Here is a 19,992-nt window from a genome sequence, read left to right on the forward strand (position 1 = left end):
TCAATAATAAAATTCAAAAATAGGAATTAGACTAATAAAAAATCTCTTGGTTGGTATAGACATTTGATTTCCCTTTAATTGAGAAAGCAGACGCACTAAAATAGAGTGTTGATAGTGGGTGTGGAAGCACTCGTCTTTAACCCCAGCACTCAGGAGGCAGAAGCAGGGTGACCTCTGTGCATTCAAGGCCAGCCCAGCCTGGTCTACGGAGGGAGTTTAGGACAGCCCTGGCTACACACTGAGACCCCATCTTCCAAAGTAAAAGTGCTGTCTCGTCCCCACTTCCTATTACTGAATGATTGTTGTATTCTCAGCTTACTGGGTCCATTTGTGTATAAAAGGGTTTGAAAATAGGGTTTATGTGCAACTACGTCGACTCTGTGACATTATTTAATCTGGTGGGGAAGATACTGTGGGATGGGAGGCTGATAGATTCACAGCTTCACTCCAGCCCACTGTTGGTCTTTGGGCCGATAGCAACGCATACTAGTACTACTTAACAGATTTCTTAATGAGATCAATCGCAGATGTAGGCGTGACAGACTTGCTTAAGAGAGGCAGAATTTAATTACCTACCTTGGACGTGAGTTTGCATCCCTGGCTCATATGAAGTTACTCACTGATGACCTGCAGGAGAGTGAGTGACCTGCTCCACTCAGTCTGAGGTGGCAGCTGTGGGTACTGTCGAGACCACAAGGCTGGTGGACAGCAGTGTCCCTCTGGGGGACCCTGGCATTCCTAAGGAGCCTGGACTCATGACACTTACTGGGAACAGCCCCATAGTGTCATGGTTGTGTGTGGCAGGGGAGCCCGGGGATGGTAGCATATCCAGAGCTGCCTTGGGGGAGGATAGAAGTGAGTAAGATTTGTGGTGGAGGTAGTGTCCCCCAGAGAGCCTCCATGAGAGACCTGTGAGGAACTGCTAAGCTCTGTGCTGTGCAAGCACAGGGACATAGGTTCCATCCCCAGAGCCCATCAAAAAAAAAAAAAAAAAAAAAAAAGAAAGAAAGAAAGAAAAGAAAGAAAAAGAGAAAAAGACAGGAGTCATGGTGCCTGTTTGTAATCCTAGCTCAGGGGAAGCAGAGACAGGAGGATTCCTGGAGCTCACTGGCCAGCCAGCCTCACCTGGAGCACAGTGGGCCCATCAGTGGGGCAGCACTTGATCTCTGGGGTGTTTCGCTTTGTAACCCCCAGTGCCTGTCCCTTACAGGACGGCGAGCAAGGAAGCAACCTGAATCGAGAGGTGGACAGTCTGGGCAGCATCCACTCCATCCCCAGCACGTCAGTGAGCACGGGCAGCCGGAGCAGCAGTGTGAACAGCATGCAGGAGGTCATGGATGAGAGCAGCTCTGAGCTCGTCATGATGCAGGAGGATGAAGGCACAATCAACTCCAGCGCCTCCACGGTACACAAGAAGGTAAGCACGGCGGGTCGCTCACGAGCCAGGCTTGGGTGCTCAAGGCAAAGGCTGCTCGGGACTAGTCACTTTCAGGAGGCTGGGTTTCTGAGTGACAGCCGGAACATAGGCTAGAAAGAGCATCAAGGGGACTTCCTGTGATGAATTGGCTGGTCACACCCTCTCCAGTTGCTGGCACCGTCAAGCAGAATGGTCAAGGGGTCCCAGCGGGGCAAGGTGGCACAGTGTCTAGAATCCCAGCCCCTGGAAGGCTGAGGTAGGAGACTGCCGTAAGTTCAAGGCTGCCTTCTGTTACTTCAGGAGTAGTAGGCCATCCTGGGGGCTGGAGAGGTAGCTCAGAGGTTAAGAGCAATTGTTCTTAACCCAGGTTCAATTCCCAGCCCCCTCTTGGTGGCTCACAAACATCTATAACTCCAGACCAGTGGCCTCCTCAGACACCAGACAGACAAATCACTCAGACACATAAATTAATACAATATTGGGGGGGAAAGAAAAGAAAGAAAAGAAAGCTGGATGGTGGTGGCACACATCTTTAGTCCCAGCACTCAGGAGGCAGGGAAAGGAGGATTTCTGAGTTCGAGGCCAGCCTGGTCTTCAGATTGAGTTCCAGGACAGCCAGGGCTACACAGAGAAAGCCTGTCTTCAAAACCAAAACAACAACAACCACAACAAAACAAAAGGGACAAGAAGAAAAGAGGAGAAAGAAGCAATCCCTACATCATGGAAAGACGCTGTTCCGTCCTCTGTAAGCAGTGACATTCACACCTCAGGCCGGCAGAGCTTCACAGGTTGTGACCGGTCCGAAGAATAGACCCAGGCCTGGCAGTTCTCAAGAGGCTGAGGCAGGAGGATGGCAAGTCCAAGGCTTGCCAGGGCTACGCAGTAAGTTCAAGATAAGCAGCTTACCAAGATCCTGTCTGAAAATAAGGAGCCAAAAGCAGCAGCAATGGATGAGGACTGAGATGGAGTTCAGTGGTAGCATCCATGCCTGCCATGGGCAGGTCCCCAGGTTCAACCCCGAGCCCTGGGGGCAGGTGCTACAGTCCCACGTGCTGTCTGTTTTACGGGTGGCTTTCATTCCCTGTGGTTTCTAGAATTTATTGTTATGAATCTTCTAAAGCAAGCACTCTGCCAGCTAACTACACTTGCAGGTTTGTTGGTCTATCTGTCTGTCTGTCTCTCTGTCTGTCTGGTGTGGAGGGTTTACACGCACACATATGGAGGTCAGAGGAAAGCATGCAGAGTTGCCCTTTACCATGTGGGTTCCAGGGATTCAGAGGTCATCAGACGTGGCGGCAAGCAAGCTTCCTTAGTTGCTAAGCCAGCTCGTTAATGACTTCAGCTTTGGAATGAATGGGGCAGAGCCAGGGCACTTGTCCGATTTGCTCTCTGGCGCTGTGACAGAAACACTGTGACCGACAGCAGCCTGGGGAGGAAAGGGTTAATTCCATCTTCCAGCAATCTGAGGCTCAGGAAGGCAAGGGAGGAACCTGCAGGTGGGAGCTGGTCTTCTCCTCCTGGCTTGCTCAGCCTGCTTTCTTATAGCACCCAGGACCATCTGCCCTGGAATGGTGCAGCCCAGTGGGCTGGGCCCTAACTCAAAACCGCGCCACAGACTTGCCCACAGGCCAGTCTGATGGAGGCAGTTTGTCCATTGAACTTTCCTCTTCCCAGATGACCCGGGCTTGTGTCATGGTGACACAAACCTAACCAGCAGGGAAAAATGTGTGTGTGTGTGTGTGTGTGTGTGTGTGTGTGTGTGTGTGTGTGTGTGTGTGTATTTCATGTGCATGAGTGTTTGTCTGCATATTGTCTATATGTACTATATGTGTGCAGTGCCCATGAAGGTCAGAAGATGGCGTCTGGTCCTCATAGAAAAGGAATTGCCAGTGATTGCAGGTGCTGGGAACTGAACCCAGGTCCTCTGCAAAGCAGCAAGTGCTGTTAACCTCTGAGCCATCTCTGAAGTGCCCTACCCCCCCCTTGGCATTTTCTTTCTTTCTTTTTAAGTATCTGAGCGATTTATGTGTAGTATTCTTACCAGGGAATAATGGAAGGTTTACTTGTGACATCTCAGATGAAATTTCACAGGTAAATGGAAGCCTCGTAGCTTCAGATGAGAGGTAGGGGTGAATCCAAGGGCAACAAGTGCCAAGGCCCTGAGGCAGGAGGTTGGAGGTTGGAGCCTGAACATGGATGCACATCAGACTTCAAAGATATCAGGGTCTGAGGGTCAGGAAATTTAAGAAAACGGGTAATGGGAGGCAGATATAAAAAGCCACTCGGCACAGTGCCAGGGGCCTCCGGATTACAGGCAAATGGTCATGTATTTAAAGTATAGAACAGAAAGCTTGGGGGTCAGGAAAATGGCTCAGTGGATAAAGGTGTTTATTGGCAAACCTATTGGGCCCGAGTTCAGTCCCCAGGATAGGAGAGACCCAAGCCTCCCGTGTTGTCTTCTGACCTTACACACTGTGGCACATGTGTACACATCGGGGAGGAGAGGCAGAAAATACAAATGCAGAAAATGAAACAGAAGACTTTGTATTCTCGGGTGCTGGCAAACCTGTTTCCTTCCCATCTCCTGTTGGGGCCCTGTGACTGGAGAACCAGGGAAAGCTTTAGAAAAGACTGAACCTTCTGCTGGAAGAGACAGCGCAGGATTTTCATTTTGTGTCTGCGTGTTTATTATTATTTATGTGTATGTGTGTGAGGCTGGATGAATGTAGCACATGCATTAAGGAGTCCTCAGAGGAGACAGAGAGGCCATCAGGGCCCCTGGAGCCAGAGTTACAGGTGGCTGTGAACTGAACCAAACCCAGGTCCTCTGCAAAAACAATAGGTGCTCTTTTTTTTGTATTTACTTTTGGTTTTTGTGTATTGGTGTTTTACCTGCCTACTTTGTGTGTGTGTGTGTGTGTGTGTGTGTGTGTGTGTGTGTGTGTGACAGCATCAGATCTTGGCGTTGCAGACCGTTGTGAACTGGGATTTGAACCCAAGTCCTCTGGAAGAGCAGTCAGTGCCCTTAACTGCCGACCCATCTCTCCAGGCCACTGTAATTGCTCTTAACCACTCTCCAGTCCATGGGTTTTTGGTTTTCCTGTTTGATGTTCCCCTGGGATAATGCCCTACGAGACGGAAAAGGATGAGTAAGTAGCTCAGAAGAAGTTGACCTGAGGCACAGGCTCTCTGGACGCCGTAGCCAACTCCACAGGTGTCTCTGTCTCCTCAGAGTTGTTGAAGCCAGGCAGAAATAGCTACATCTAGAGGCGTCTTCCCGCTTGAGTCATTGAATACGAGCCACAGGGTGTGCAGCAGGAGCACTTGTTCCCACTGGGCTCAGCTCCCATGTAAAACCACAAAGACAAAGAAGTGGAGGGCGTGGCTCTGCATGACAGTCCCCCAGGTTGCCCGGGTTATGTCCACAGTCTCAGAAAAGCCACTAAACAACTTTTCTCCTAACCTTTGTCTCGTTGTCCCAGTGGTGGTTTCCTTTTTAGTGTCTGTCACTCTGTACAGTTATATCATGGAGCAGGTTTGTCCCTCTGTACAGTTATATCATGGAGCAGGTTTGTCCCTCTGTACAGTTATATCATGGAGCAGGTTTGTCTGTCCCTCTGTACAGTTATATCATGGAGCAGGTTTGTCCCTCTGTACAGTTATATCATAGAGCAGGTTTGTCCCTCTGTACAGTTATATCATGGAGCAGGTTTGTCTGTCCCTCTGTACAGTTATATCATGAAGCAGGTTTGGCAGCAGAAGCTCATTATCCCTCTGCCATCCCAGCATCCCAGGGTCACAGGATCAAGTCCTGCCTAGCTCCACAGGGGGGACCTCGCCTCAAAAAGTAAACAAGGGCCCTGAGAGTGCCAGTGGCCTGGGCACTCTCCCAGGGGAACTGACTGAACTTGCAGAGGACTGGGTTTAGCTCCAGCACCCACGTGACAACTCACAACCTTTGGTGACAACAGCTCCAGGCAACTTGACCACCACAGGGTACGCACAAACTCATGCAAACAAGCATACATAAAAACTGGAAAAAGAATAAGACAGGGAGAGTAGGATGCAGCTCGGTCGTGGATGCATGCCTTGCATGGGTGAGGTCCTACATTCAGTCCCCAGCACACACACATACACATAAACAAAGTTTTTTATTTAATCTGTAAATCATATCCACATATGATTTTAATATCCCATGAGTAGAATGTAAGATTCCCCATTCCCTGGAGGGGTTTTAGGTACAACACTGCCAGTCACTAACTACAGACTGAGTAGCAAGTGAGTGACAGATTGGCAACAGTAGTTGAGGTCTGGGAAACGGGCATCCGAGTGTTAGATAATCTTCGATATTGCCCTGAAGGCTTGGAAGAGTTAACTGAACAGAGTTTGCCTGCTGACACGGAAGGTGGCACCAGCATGCTCGACACCAAAGTGTGAGCAGAGTGGACCCTGATAATCCAGCACACACAGCCCACGGTGCTCCACTCACAGGCAGGAAACAGATCCCCGCACTACAGCACACCTGACTGTGGCCAGCAGGCCACAACACAACCCACCTACCGCCTCGCAAGATGACCCTCTCGTCAAACTTAAAAATGCCTACGTGTCCATTTCATTCTCTATGCACGAGTGTGTATTTGCACACGTGCAAATGACTCCCACGGTTACCACAGACCATTAAAACTTTGAACTGCAATACTATCCATAAAGCAGTCGATCACTCAAAAAGCTGAAAGCTTGAAAAGTGTTTACTGAGCAAGAGAATACTTAGGTCACGTCGGGTAATTTAGTGTACCCTGCCCTTAGGCTTCCTTAATTACTTTTTTATCATACAAAGTGATGGATTTCATTATGACAGTCTTACACACGTGTCACTACTATACTCTGTCCCTTGGTGTCCCATGCAGAACCTGAACTTAAATTTGTGTGTGTGTGGTGTGTGCAGGTCATGAGTGTGAACTCCCTTCTAGGACATTTAGTATGTGTATGTGTCTGTCTGTCTGTGTCTGTGTCTATGTGTCTGTGTGCACGTGCATTACACACAAAAGCATATATGTGGAGGTCAAAGGTCAGCTTTCTATCTGTCCTCTCCATCCACCATGTGGGTCCCAGGGATAGAACTTGGGTCATCAGGCTTAGCAGCAAGCACCTTTTCCTGCTGACCCATCTCACCAGCCCTGTTGGCTCCTCTGAAAACTAAAGAACAGCTCTCCCCAGAGAAACCCTTGAGGAGCTTGGGTGTCCTCGGTGCATCTTGATGCTGTGGCCTGTGTACTTCTGCTGCACAGAGGGTCAGGTCTTTGCTGCTTCCACTCATGTTTAGCAGAGAGCAAATGAACAAAAGATAGTGCAGATCAGGGGCAGGGACCTACCACAGCCACTTCAGCCACGGCTCTGTGACATCTCCCTCCCTAACTTTGTGGTTCGCTTCTGCGACCTCGGGATGCCCACTGCAGGAGTCCTTTAATAAGGATGCAGTGAAGCCAAGAGTGATTTGCACAGCTTCAACCCCAGCACTGGGGAGGCTGAGTCCAGCAGGTCTGAGTTTGAAGCCAGCCTGGTTTACATATCAAGTTCCAGGCCAGCCAGAGCTGCACACAGCTGTCTCGGAACCAAACGAGACAAAACAAGAGTGATCATTCTGAAGTGAGCAAGGGAGGGACAACGAGCTCATTGGCCGTGTGTCCACAGAGAGGCAGTGAGGGTATCTGTACCCGGCTCCAGCCAGAGCCAAGCTTGTTTGGGTCACCCCGTGGGGTGTGCCACAAGTGCCGCTGCTTCGTGGCTTGCTTGTAGAACAGAGTAGCGTTGATGCAACACGAATATGAATTCTTTAATAACTCAAGGCAAAGGTGTGCTCTTCTCATAATCTCCTCAGACCTCTCCTCCCGAGTTTATTGAGCCATCGCCTCCCAAGTGCCTACTAAGTGCCACACCTCAGGCCAAGAGCCAGGGAGATGGGTTTTTCAAATCCCTCCATCTCGGGCAGAAAGCGAGGTGAGCAGACAGATGTGAACCCAGCCCCCATGTCAGTCCAGAGGGAGAGAGACCAAGGTTGCAGCCAAGATCTTGTGAGTTCAGAACACATGACCACATGGCATTTCGGTCTTGGATGGAGCTGCAGTCTGAGTAAAAGTAGTGTCTCTCCTTTTGGGTATGGATGTTGTTCAGGGTGTTTACCCAGCACGCACAAGGCCCCCGGGCTCCATCCCTAACACACAGCCAGCAGAGATGGCAGAGCCAGGACAGTTGCAGGGGTTTGCTGGACAGCCTGTCAAAGCTCCATGTTCAATAAGAGACCCTGCCTTAAAAAACAGTGTTGGAGACAATGGAGGAAGGTGGCACTGTCTGGCCTTCATGTGTGCTGCCATGTGTGCATACACATGCACACACATGATGGCCCAGGCCAGGACATAAATTTGTGCCTTACGTGTGACAGATCTCACTCTACTGTATAAAAATACCGTGCCTTCCTTAGCAAGCCATGGCATCCCCTGCCTGGAATCCTAGCACTCGCACTCGGCATGCTGAGGCAGGAGGACCACAGATTCAAGCCAGCCTGGGCTGCGTGCAAGATCCTTGCTTCAAACACATTATTTTGAACAAACAATACAATTTAAGGAAAAACAAAACATACTGCATACGCTATCGGAGGCACTGAGCAGGCAGTAGCTGGATTCTACCCACATCTACAGTGTATGCCCACTGTAAAATACAACAGAAATAGCCCCTCAGATTAGAAGAATATATATATTTGGGGGGGGTTCAAGACAGGGTTTCTCTGTATAGCTCTGGCTGTCCTGGTACCACCAGGACATGTACTTGTTCTTGCTGGGATGCAGAGCGATGGTAGCTCTTCATGTCAGCCCCCAAGTCCTCCTGGATGAGTAACAGGCGTTGACTCTACCTGTGTTAACTGATCATCTCCCTGGCTGCTATTAAATCATGCCCGGCTGACTCAGACATTGTGCAGTACCTACCACGTTACAGTGGTTGAGCCCTAAGGACCTGTGACTTGAAGAAACACTGACTGATGCAGGTGACACAGCTTGTGTTTCGGTTCAGGCCTACAGCCACTTGCCCCTTATTTTTAAGTTGTCCATCTAGTTGATTGGGGAACTAAAGCCCGTTTTTGTGCAGTGAGATTGGCTGTTTACCATGCTGGCCTTGAACTCAGAAATCCACCTGCCTCTGCCTCCCGAGTGTTGGAATAAAGGTGTGCGCCACCATGCCCGGCGTTTTTTTTCTTTTTCTTTTTCTTTTTTAATTAATTTATTTATTATATGTAAGTACACTGTAGCAGTCTTCAGGCACACAGAAGAGGGCATCCAATCTCATTACGGATGGTTGTGAGCCACCTTGTGGTTGCTGGGATTTGAACTCAGGTCCTTCCGAAGGACCTGAGTTCAGTGCTCTTAACCGCTGAGCCATCTCTCCAGCCCCTACAAATATATTTCTTGGGTCTGGAAGTATCAGGTAGTGTTAAAGCGAACGGTTGCCCCAAAAAAGACAAAATACAAGTAAACCAGATATGGTGGCCTCACCTTTAATCACAGGCATGCAGCAGAGATAGGTGGAGCTCTGTGAGTTCCAGGCCAGCTAGGCTACAACAGCAAGACCTTGTCTCCAAATGAGACAGTAAAACCAAACAAAATATAAACCAAGCAGCCTTCCTTCCCTGCTGCTCCAGAAATGGGTGTATCTTCGATTTGACTGACACACAGCTCCACCTTAGTGCCCCACCCCCTTGTACTAGAACAGTGATGATGACCTGGTGTGACTCTGCCTAATGTAAGATTTCTCCTTTGAAAAGAAACCAGTGGGGCCATCGATGGGTCAGTGCATACGGGCACTCATGGCCACGCCTGATGGCCCGAGGTCACACTATAGGAAGAGACAGCTGTCTCCTGAAGTTGTCCTCTGACCTCACACATGTGCCGTAGCAAGTGTGCACACACGGGCCTGTGCACTCATTCACACGCACACAGACACACATGCACACACACTTGTGACCTCACACATGTGCCATAGCATGTATGCATACACACATACATTGATAAATAAATGTCAATTTTAAAAAGAAAAAAGGGTAAAAGAAAGACTTACATTATTGATTTAACTGTTGTATTTAAGTTAAAATTAGGGCCTGTCTTTGAACTAAGTGCTAAAGTCCTATCTTAGCTTTTTTCCCCCTGAGTCAGGGCTCACACTCAGGTGTGCACCATTGGTTGTTTGGTTGTTTTTCCTTCTTTTCTCTTTCTTCCTTTCTTCCTTCCTCCCTTTCTTTCTCTCTTTCTTTCTCTTTCTTTCTTTCTCTCTCTCTCTCTCTCTCTCTCTCTCTCTCTCTTTCTTTCTTTCTTTCTTTCTTTCTTTCTTTCAAGACAGGTTTTCTCTGTGTATCCCTGGCTGCCCTAGAACTCACTCTGTAGACCAGCCTGGCCTCAAACTAAGAGATCTGCCTGCCTCTGCCTCCCAAGTGCTGGGACTAAAGATCTACACCATCAATGCAGGACTTGTGTGCAGCATTCTTAATGAATACCTTAGTGAGTTATTTAATGTGTAGACAAAATGAAGATGACGTCAGAGTTTGGCTTTCTGAATGTATTCCAGTTTCCTTGCATATAAACGCATAGGTAACATCAGCGGCTTTTAATTTGATGATCAGGGCCCTAAACTTAAAATATTCATAAGTTTTCTTGCTCAGTTTGAATTTTGTTGTCTTTTGAGGCAGAAGCTTACTGTATAGCCCAGGCTGGCCCCAAACTACCCTGCTGCCTCAGCCTCCTGAGAGTTAGGACTGTAGGTGTACGTCACCACAGCCAAGGTTCTAGGTTCTATTTCATAGGACGTGCATGTATGGCTTCTGTTTTGCTTTGTGGTGTGAGCACTGTGGCTTTTGGTGCCCCTGGCTGCCTCTACAAATGAAATCACCACCACTTGAAATGTTACTGCTGATGCCACCTGTCCCAGGTTCCTCTCAGTGAGCCTCTTTGGTGACTCGGAGGGAGTCACCAAAATTGTGACTCAGAGCCCCAGACCTTGTGTCTCTCTTACGATGCTGGCATTTAAAAGTCCCATGCCTTTCTGAACCTGTCATGTAAGTGAGTCCGATTTTAGACGTGGTAGTAGTAATTAATTGGTAAACACCTGACAATCAGAGGAAGGCCCAGCGAGGACCGGATGCCCGCCGCAGGGTCCCAGTCATGTGCTAAGCTCCTTTCCCTGTGCCACAAGGTCAGATTTCCTGAGAAGTAATGCAGAAAACTTTTAAATGATCCTTTAAGCATTTTTCAAAATAAATATGCTAAAGGGTTTTTGTTGTTGTTGTTGTTGTTGTTTAAAATTATCGGGAGAGGGAGAGACAGGCTCTCACTATGAGACCCACAGCAATCTCGAACTTGCAACCTCTCCGACATCCTTAGTGCTTCAGAGTGCAGGCGTGTGTTTAGGGGGATGGTTACAGTCTTGCCCAGCTTGAGAATTGCATCGCTTTTCATTTCTTCATTATTATCGCGCATGCATACGTGATGGAGGGCCACACACGTGCCACGGCACCCACCGTGTGCTTTTCCAGGTAGCCCATCTTTCTGGCCCAAGAAATGCATGTTTACCCCTAGCAGTGTCTGGTCCCAGCTTGTGCAGTGGCAGCAATACTCCCTGCCTATGTCACCCACCCCCGGCCACCATGGAAGATAGCTCGTAGTCGCAATGACTCAGGAATCAGATGTTCCATTTTATTTCATTTTAATTTGTTTAAGTTAAAATAGCCAGAGTTGGCTAGTAGCCAGCTCACCAGCCAGCACAGCTGTAAGCCATCCCCTGAATCTGATGGCACAAAACCTACAACAAGTTTATTACAGAGCTCTCAGGCCTGCAAGATGGCTCCTGGGGAAAGGGGGCCTGCCACCAAGCCAGAGTTGATCCCTGAAACCCACATGGTGCAGATGCTAAAGTTGTCTTCTGACCTCCACATGTGTGAGAGCGTGCGCGAGTGCGCGCGCGCGCGCGCACACACACACACACACACGCAAATGTGATTTTAAAATATAAAGATCTTTTTCATTCTTTGAACTTCAATATAGAAATGGAAAGTCTAGACACAGGTGTGAAGACACACCTCCCTCCATATCAAAACACTTAGATTTACAAAAGGAAACAGCGTTGTGATGGATGTAATCTCCGATGGCGGCTTTCACATCAAAACCTGGTTATAACGTTTCATTTCCCTCAAAAAATCAACACATTTTGCTATTTTTTAATTAATAGATAAATGATATAATTTTGTATTTTCTGAATCTCTTTGGCCCTTGTTTTATAATGAAAGGGCAATTATATGTTGGTTTTTTTGTTTGTTTGTTTGTTTTGTTTTTTGTTTTTTTCTAAATTTTCAGGTACTCCTGGAGAAAATGCAAACAAATGGTTTCTCCTAAAACCCTGGGGGATAAAAAATTGATTTCTCCTTCCCCATCTGAGCATGTGCTATTTAAAAATCCCCCACCACTGAACATGGTTTTGAGCTACAAATTGCCAGAGTGTTGGTGGGGGTGGGGGTGGGGGCGGGGGCGTTGTGTTAATTTTCTGAAGGGTTGGCACTGCCGACACACAGTGACCATCTCATTCTGTACAGAGGGGGCATGGCCCTCTAAAAACATCGTTCCTTTAGAAGGCGTCTCAGCTGCATTTAAGGAACATGCATCATCATCCATCCAGGGCATGTTATTTTTTTTCCCACGGGGCGTTAGAATGTTATTAATCATCTTTGGCCATCAAGAAAGCACAGGACTCGATTAAATCAGTCAAGGACATTAAATCCCAGCCTTGCTCAGTCTGCTGGCATACCGACACTGAGTTGAGGAACCATTTGCCAAAGTATCATTTGGTTTGGAATTGTACGCCTGTCTCTTTAAATCTTAAAAAAAAAAAAAAAAAAAAAAAAAAAATCCTTTCAGAAGCTGTAGAGAGAAGGTGCTAGAACTGTGTACGATCATGACTGGAAAGCAGGATCCCTCAGTGACTGCCGAATCTTCCCAGCACAAGACAGAGAGGCGGCTCGCCACAAGCTTCCCCTGATCCCCCCCCCCCCCCCCCCCCCAGAAGAAGGATGACCCCACCGACCAGCTCACAAATCCAATTCAATTGACAACGCAGCTCTTTCAAGGGAATGAGGCGGAGGCTCGCTTTTATGTTAAAAGCCACCAGCATCCTCCCCGCCAGACATGGACATGACATTTTTAAAGGAATTGTCTGGTCACCGCGTTTTAAGCAGACGGCTCTGAGGCGTCCGTCCGAGCCAGTCTCTCTCCTCTTCCTCTTTGCTTTTGCATATATGTAATTCCGGAGGTAAAGGGGGGAAGAAGCCTGCCGGGGAGTCAGAAGGCATCCTACTAGCGATCAGCTGACACTCCTAACTGAAGGCTGCAATGTGTCGCTTATTCGTTTTATACCGTGGGAGCTGCGGGGACTAGCAGAGAGCTGAACTATGCATTTCAAACAGCGGTGCTTGTTCAGAAAGAGGGGTGAGAGAGAGGCAGCCGGCGAGGAAAGAGCGCAGCTGGACTTTCTCCTTCTCTTCATCCATTTCTGCAGGATCATGTATTCGTAAGGGATGAGGCGGGCCACGGCGATCCCAGGCCTGAGCCGCGGCCTACCCAGTCAGTTCAGAGCCGGGCCCTCCACTATCGGAACCGAGAGCGCTTTGCCACGATCAAATCCGCGTCTTTGGTAAGCCGGTCCTCCCTACCCACCTTCCCTGCCTTCCCCTCCTCCCTGTCTGGCAGCCTCCGGCCCTCCCTGAGCCTCCCTCAGCTTCATGCATGGGAGGAAAAGAAGCCAGGGATGTTGTCTCCCTCCAAATAATTTTATTCATTTTAGGGGAAAAAAAAAATCTGTTGGCATAGCAACCTGATCTTAGATATTTAGCATTGTCTATGGCATAGGGGGGAAAAAAAAACCTTTGTGTGTGTGTGTGTGTGTAATTTTGTGTGTATGTGTGATTGTGTGTTGTATATGCTGTATATGCAGAATATAAGGCTTTGAGATGAGTTGCTGGCATGACCAGTTTTTTTTTTAAAGTGATCTGTGTTTTCATCGAAATATATAATGCTAAAAATATTTTCAAGGTATGGATGTGTGTGTGTGTGTGTGTGTGTGTGTGTACAGGGCACTATGCTGCTTTTTAAATAGGTGCATGTGTGTCTCTATGATGTACACACATACACACACTCATCAAAAGGTAAAGTAGGATCTAAAAAAAAAATTTATATGGTTGCCGGCTACCATCTGTAATTGTAGAAAAATCAGACACTTGCTTCCCAGGGATAGTCCACCGGTTCGTTCTGGTTCATTCATTTATTTATTGCAACAGTGGTAGTGCCCAGTTTCCCCCATTTAACCCCTGAAGAATTTCCCGATAGCCATAAAGGCTTTGTAGAAGAGGCCAGCGGCAGCGGCTGTGGGAGCAGAGGGGCTGTCGATTCCTCGGCATTTTTTACTACTGCAAATGTGATTGCCGGGTGCCCTTGTAGTAGCAAAAGGGGTGTGCTCAGGAAGACTTAGTTTTCACGCCTCCTCCCCTTGGCCCCCCACGCGTGCGCGTGCGCGCTCACACACACACACACACACACACACACACACACACTCTCTATCTCTCCCTCTCCCTCTCTCTCCATTTCATCCTCAGCATTCGGAACTCTCTCTTAGCTTTTCCATCCAAATCTCACTTCTCAGCCAGAAAATTATTGAGATATTAGCTGTTTTGCCCAAATGAGTGTTAGAGGTCACATGAGCAGGAAGAGTTACTGTACACTGCTGTTACATCCAGAACCCATGATGACATCATCCCAGGCCGACCCAGAAATAATCGTTTTTTCTTGTCCTATTTTTCAAACCTGATTTCTACTTTTATACCCCCACCCCCACCCCCACCCCATCAAGCCTTTTTTAAGAATAAATAAATAAATAAATGAAAAAGGCTTCAGTGAAATTTAGAAGGAATTATAGTCTCTGACAGAGCAAATAGAAAGAAAATGGAGAAGAGAGCAGCAATCTATTGCTCATGCCTATTCCATGTGGAAAAATCTCACAGTTTAATGCACTCCGTTCATAAAGAACCCCGTTCCCGAGTTCTTTTATGTTGAAGTTTCTTGTAGCCTCTTTAATGGGCGATTTTTTTTCATCTGAAAGGAATCCCCCATCGTGTGATGGGAGATCTCAAAATGTCCACTCTGTAGCTGATGCTCAGGAAGCGTCTGAAAAAACATGCCTGCGAGTCCGACAGAACATGGTGGGGCTGTCAGCAGTCCTCCGTGCCACCGCGTCTGACAGGAAAACTGACTACTCACCGTGGGCTCCTGTGGGGCTTGTCCCTTTAACCCCCACCTGCTCTCGAAGGCGAGAGGAGAAGCCATGGGAGCCACAGCAGCCAGAGCAGGCGCTGCAGGAGGCAGACCTGAGCCCCAGCAGTTCCCCCATTGTGGGACAGGTTCTGTGCCTTCCCTCAGGCCACACCCTCCTCCTTCCCACATCATATATTCATGACTCTCTCCTCCCTCCCTTCATTACTACAGCCATGCCAGAATAGTCTCATGCCCGGCCTGGGAAAACTCCCACCAGGGCTGCTCAGCGTGGGCTTCAGCCATCACAGCCTTCCTCTCAGGGGCTAATAGAAGCCGCTCCCCTGCCAGGCCACTTCAGGCTGTGGGCAGAGCCTTCGGAAGCTCTTCTGAGTCCTACAAGCTTCAGAGTGACCCTGCCCCACCCCCATGCAGGGGACGGGAGATTCCTCCCTCTGGTGTACTTTTCGATTTTCAAAAAAAGGCCTCTGCTCCAACGCTGACTTAGAAACCTAGCAGCCTGGGTTTGGGTGGGGCGGCGGCTGGCACTCTGGGCAGAGAAACCAGTTGTCTTGTGGTGCAGCCTCTCCTGGTGGGATGCCTTGGGAGTTCTGATGGGATCCTTGGAAGCTCTCCTGAATATCTGGGAATTTTTGAGGGAGAAAAATTAATGAACCTAGAAAAGAATGGGGTATGGTGTTGGATGGCTGTACCTGTGTCCCCTTTGGGGCAGTCTAACTATTGGTATGGCTATTATCAAGTATTTCAATCGATTTCCCCTCTATATGGTCTCGAACACCAGACCCAAGGACTGCCTAAGCCATGACACTAGAATGTTAGGAAGAAGTGTGTAATTTTAGAAAATGAGTCCCACTTCAATTGAAAAGGACTAAGGTGGCATAAATAGCATTAAATTAAGTGCAAGGCCGTGGGACTCTGGGGAGCCAATCAGCGGCAGTCAAGCCACCGGCCAAACTGACAGTTGATGGCAAGAATAGATTGATTGGTTGATGTGTCAACCATTGGGTTGCTGGTTGGCTGTACCCTTTCTCTGTGGTTTTCCTTCTGGTAGAGCTGCTGACAAGTCCCAGAGTGATCTTAAGGTGATCAGCAGAAAGAAAGAAACACACAAACTCACCTTTCCATTATGAGCCCAATAAATGACAAGAATGGTTTCCAACTTGGCCTGCTAACTAGCACCAGCAGTTAGCTCTTCTCTGATGTGTCTTAAAAACCCACCTTTTCCGCACAAGCCTAAGAGAGGCCATAGTAAGACACTGTCTGCTCTCAGTATAGCTCTTTATGTTGTGTCTCTGAATGAGGTGTGCAAAGGCCATGAGCTATGGGCTCTTGCAGTTGGGGGGCATGGTTGTCTGGGGCACCTTAATAAAACAGAGAATTCTGGATTCCACACATTGCTGCCCCATTGCACGTGGAACAAAGGAACAGCGGGTCATGAAGGAACTTTGGAATATAGCATCTCCATTAGACCCTCCCATGAGTATCTTTGATTAGCCTCCTGTAGACCTAGGAGAAGGAAGAGAACATCATGGCGTCTGCCTTCTCTTACTTTCTTTGAGGACGTGCGACCTGAGTTGGCCTATTGCAGAGAGGAAAGCAGATGATATTATTTTCCAGGATTGTCCTTCTGAGTCCTTGGGTTCCGTGTTTCCATCACGCTACTGGCCCACGAGAACAATTCTGGCTGTTTTCGATGTTTGATGTCACTTCTTACATGTGATGTTCTAGATCTCTGGCAGTTTCCATGGTAGATGGTGACATAAAGAACAGTGGGTCACGGGGTCGACCAGATGGCTCATACACTGCCTCCAAAAGGCTTCACAAATGATTGTGACTGGGCCACGCCTTAGGGAAAGAGCAGAAGAAAACCAGTTGGGGTCATCAGAAAAAACACGGGAGAGACACTGTTGTTCTGTCTAGGGCAGATTCTCCTATTTGGCCTTACCAGAGTGAGGAGGAAAACTCATAAGGGGTTGGGGGGTAGAATGTGCGCGTAGAATCTCTGAAGCACAGTCTTAATTGTTGAGCTCACCACGAGGCATCTGAAAACATTACTGCCTCACCAGGGAGCACCTCCATGTCACCTCTCAAGAGCCCAGAGCCAACTGGTTGAGTGTCTCCTCCAGGCCAGTTACACCAGAAGATGTGTTATCTATCGATATGCAGCAACTCTTGGGGCTGGGGAGGTGACTTAGTGGGGTTCAGCTTCCCAGCACCCATGTGAATAGCTAGCTATGACTCTGTGTATCTAAAGCCCCAGTTCTTGGGGAGGGGATGGGGTCAGGAGTAGGAACAGGCAGATCCTTGGCTTCTGACCTCCATGCATACGGGGCACACCCAGGTCATGTTGCCGATACCAGTTTCTTTCCCCTAGCTGTCAATCAATATGCCCAACCCACGTGGCCACTCACTCAGTAAACGCATATCAGATGGTGGAGTGAGTGAGGTCTCCGCAGCCACTGCCACATGGGATTTGGATTGGGAAGGGCGTGTTTTAGCTAGGTGTGGCAGTGCATGCTTGCGATGCCCCCACGTAAGAAGCAGAGTAAGGAAGAGCTCAAGTTCAAGGCCAGCCTGGGCTACGTAGTGAGATACTAGCTCCCTTTTGAAAAACTGAGAAAAGTGTATGTCGGTTATTCTGGTTGTAAGGGGGGGGAGTGGGGGCACGAGACAGAGGGAAGAGATAGGGCAGAAATCGCCTAGCACCGCCCACGACTGTTAGTGGAGAACTTAAGACACCTTTCCTTGGTTGCTCTGAAGGGTGCTGGGTCAGGTCTCTGCAGCCAATGCAAGGCTCACTGTGTTCACTCTGGGCACTTGCTGGCAGTTTATTGATGCTTAGCTCCGAGGTGACCACTCCCACCAAGTGCACTGCTTTGCTGCCTAGAAAGGATTAATCCTGCCCATGAGCTTGGATAACCCAAGTTCAGCAGGTTGCCTCTCGGCCTTCATGCTTTCGCCGCAGGGTAGGCACGTGCGTTCTGGGCTGCTGCAGGTTAACTGGTTTGTTTCAGAACCAGGTCTTCCCAGGATTAAACAGGGTAGTGTTGTGCAACTGCGTACCTCCTTTAAAAGGTGCTTCAGGTGCTCCTGGGTAGGGCCCATTCTTTGGCGCTTATTTACTATACTCTATATATTCCAGGTATGTGAGATGGGCAGTAATTCTGACTCAGAAATCATATGTGTGTTAGGAGTACAGCTCAGTGACTGAGCACATACTAGAGGTCAAGACACAGTGGGAAATATGCAGACCTAAGCCTTTTTTAGCATATGGGGCGTGGTAATGAATATAGAAGCCAGGGCCTCGTTCAGACTAAACATACATGTTCCAAACATATATGTCACCTTAAAGCCCACAAGCTAGCAATGGGTAATTTTATTGAATGTGCTCTTCTACCATGCTTGGTGGTGCACACCTTTAATCCCAGCAACCAGAGGTAGGAGGATCTCTGAGTTCCAGGCCATCCTGCTCTATATAGCGAGTTCTCAGCCAGCCAAGGTTCTATAGTGAGACTCTGTCTAAAACACAAAAATAAAGATGAAGTGGATCCCGTCTGCTGCTGTGCACTTGTTGAGACCCAGAGCTGTAGCACCAGAAGCAGGTATGGGGAGACATTCCTCCAGGGCTGGCAGGAGAAGGTCAGAGACCAACAGGTCATTCCCGTTCCTTGACTTAAAGGCCCCTCAGCCCTTTGACACCATCCACCACCCTGAGGAAAACTGGGCTCATCCCTCTTTTCCTGGAAGGGAGGCATCAAAAGACTTCAAGAGGTCAATTTTTTGCCCAAGGTCAGAGGTGTAGTTGGGACAGAATTGGTGTGGTACTGTGGCACAGCCAGCTTATGTTTGGTCCCATTGAGATGTCCCCTGTAGAACTATAGCCCATGCACCCTTATAGCATCTTTACAGCTTCACATCTGATCCACTGTAGGTCAGACTCGCCGTTCTCTCCACTGCTGACTTTTTGGGGGGAGGGGTAATTCTTTATAACAGGAGTGATCACTTTCTCTGCTTGATAACGGATTCCCTAGAGCAGTTCAAGAGCGGCAGGCCCTTGGTTCTGTATAAGAATTAGGTAGTGTGTGATAATGCACACCCTTAACCCCAGCACTCTGGAGGCAGAGGTGGCCTTATCACTCTGTGTGGTTCTAGACCAACCTGGGCCAGCCAGGGCTTCATGGTGAGGTCCAATCTCAAAACAAAGCTACAGCGAGAAGCGAACCAGAGTGGTAGGGCCAGAAGTGCGCTAGAAGTGCGCTAACCCCTGTCAGCCTGGCACCTAGTGAGTCGCAGGCCACCATAGACAACACAGCCAGGGCCGGCCTGTCTCAAGGCTGGAGAGGCGGCTCAGTCAGTAATGTTTCTGCTTTGTTATGCATGGGGATCTGAGTCAGATTCCCCAGAACCCATGTAAAACACCAGGTCCAGTGGCATGGGATAGGGGTTGGGGGTAACAACAGGCAGATACATGAAGCTCTTTGGCCAGCCAATCTAACAGATTTGATGAGCTCTGGTTCCCAGAGAGATTCTGTCTCAAAAAATAAAGGTAGAGAGGGTCCAGGAGAGACACCCAGTGCCAGCCCCTGTCCCTCCGGTCACCACACTGGAGCAGGCAGGTGCACACCCAAACACACACACACCCACATGAACAGATACATCCCCCACATGTGGACAGAAATTTAAGAGCTAAATTATAAAGTATATGAAAGTATTAGTTCTTTGAAGTTCAATGGACCAGACAGTGTATTCTTCGGACAAATGGTGTGAAAGTGAAATGAGAATTCATAATGTAACTAACAAACGTTCAATATATTTCATGTTAAATGTCACAGTGAGCCCACTGCTCTGACTTTGGTTTTTAGCTCATCTGTCTCCTTTGAACTCAGGAAGATAAAACTTTCTGATATGTCGGTGGCTTACATGGGAGTCAGAAGCCACCCCAAACTATAGACCAAAACCCTGTATCCAAAAAAAAAAAAAAAAAAAATCTCTGTATGTGCCCAGGAAGACAACCTAAAACTCAAGAGAGTTTGGTGGTGGCAAATGGAAGGTTAATTTGGAGTCTGAGAAGGTGACTCCCCTAACCATGGGGGTGAGAGGTGTTAGAAAGCAAAGCTGCCCTCCTGGAAGTCAACCAGATCCAAGGAGAGCTTGCTGGACTCTGTCAGTTGCCTTTGTCACACATTTGAGCCAGGTGCGCTAAGACAGGCAGGAGGACCACCC

General features: G+C 48.4%; 1 protein-coding gene across 6 annotated transcripts in view; it reads left to right on the forward strand.

Moving 5' to 3' along the window:
* Taok3 (TAO kinase 3) overlaps positions 1 to 19,992 on the forward strand; it is a 153,786-nt gene that overhangs the window by 108,011 nt on the left and 25,783 nt on the right. For all 6 annotated transcript variants that reach the window (XM_029477637.1, XM_029477639.1, XM_021163499.1 and 3 more), the window contains 2 exons: positions 1,211 to 1,417; positions 13,004 to 13,138. In XM_029477637.1, the coding sequence (XP_029333497.1) occupies positions 1,211 to 1,417; positions 13,004 to 13,138 (342 nt within the window). The remainder of the gene's footprint in view (positions 1 to 1,210; positions 1,418 to 13,003; positions 13,139 to 19,992) is intronic.

Source organism: Mus caroli, chromosome 5 (genome assembly GCF_900094665.2).
Source record: "Mus caroli chromosome 5, CAROLI_EIJ_v1.1, whole genome shotgun sequence".
Taxonomy (NCBI): Eukaryota; Metazoa; Chordata; class Mammalia; order Rodentia; family Muridae; genus Mus; species Mus caroli.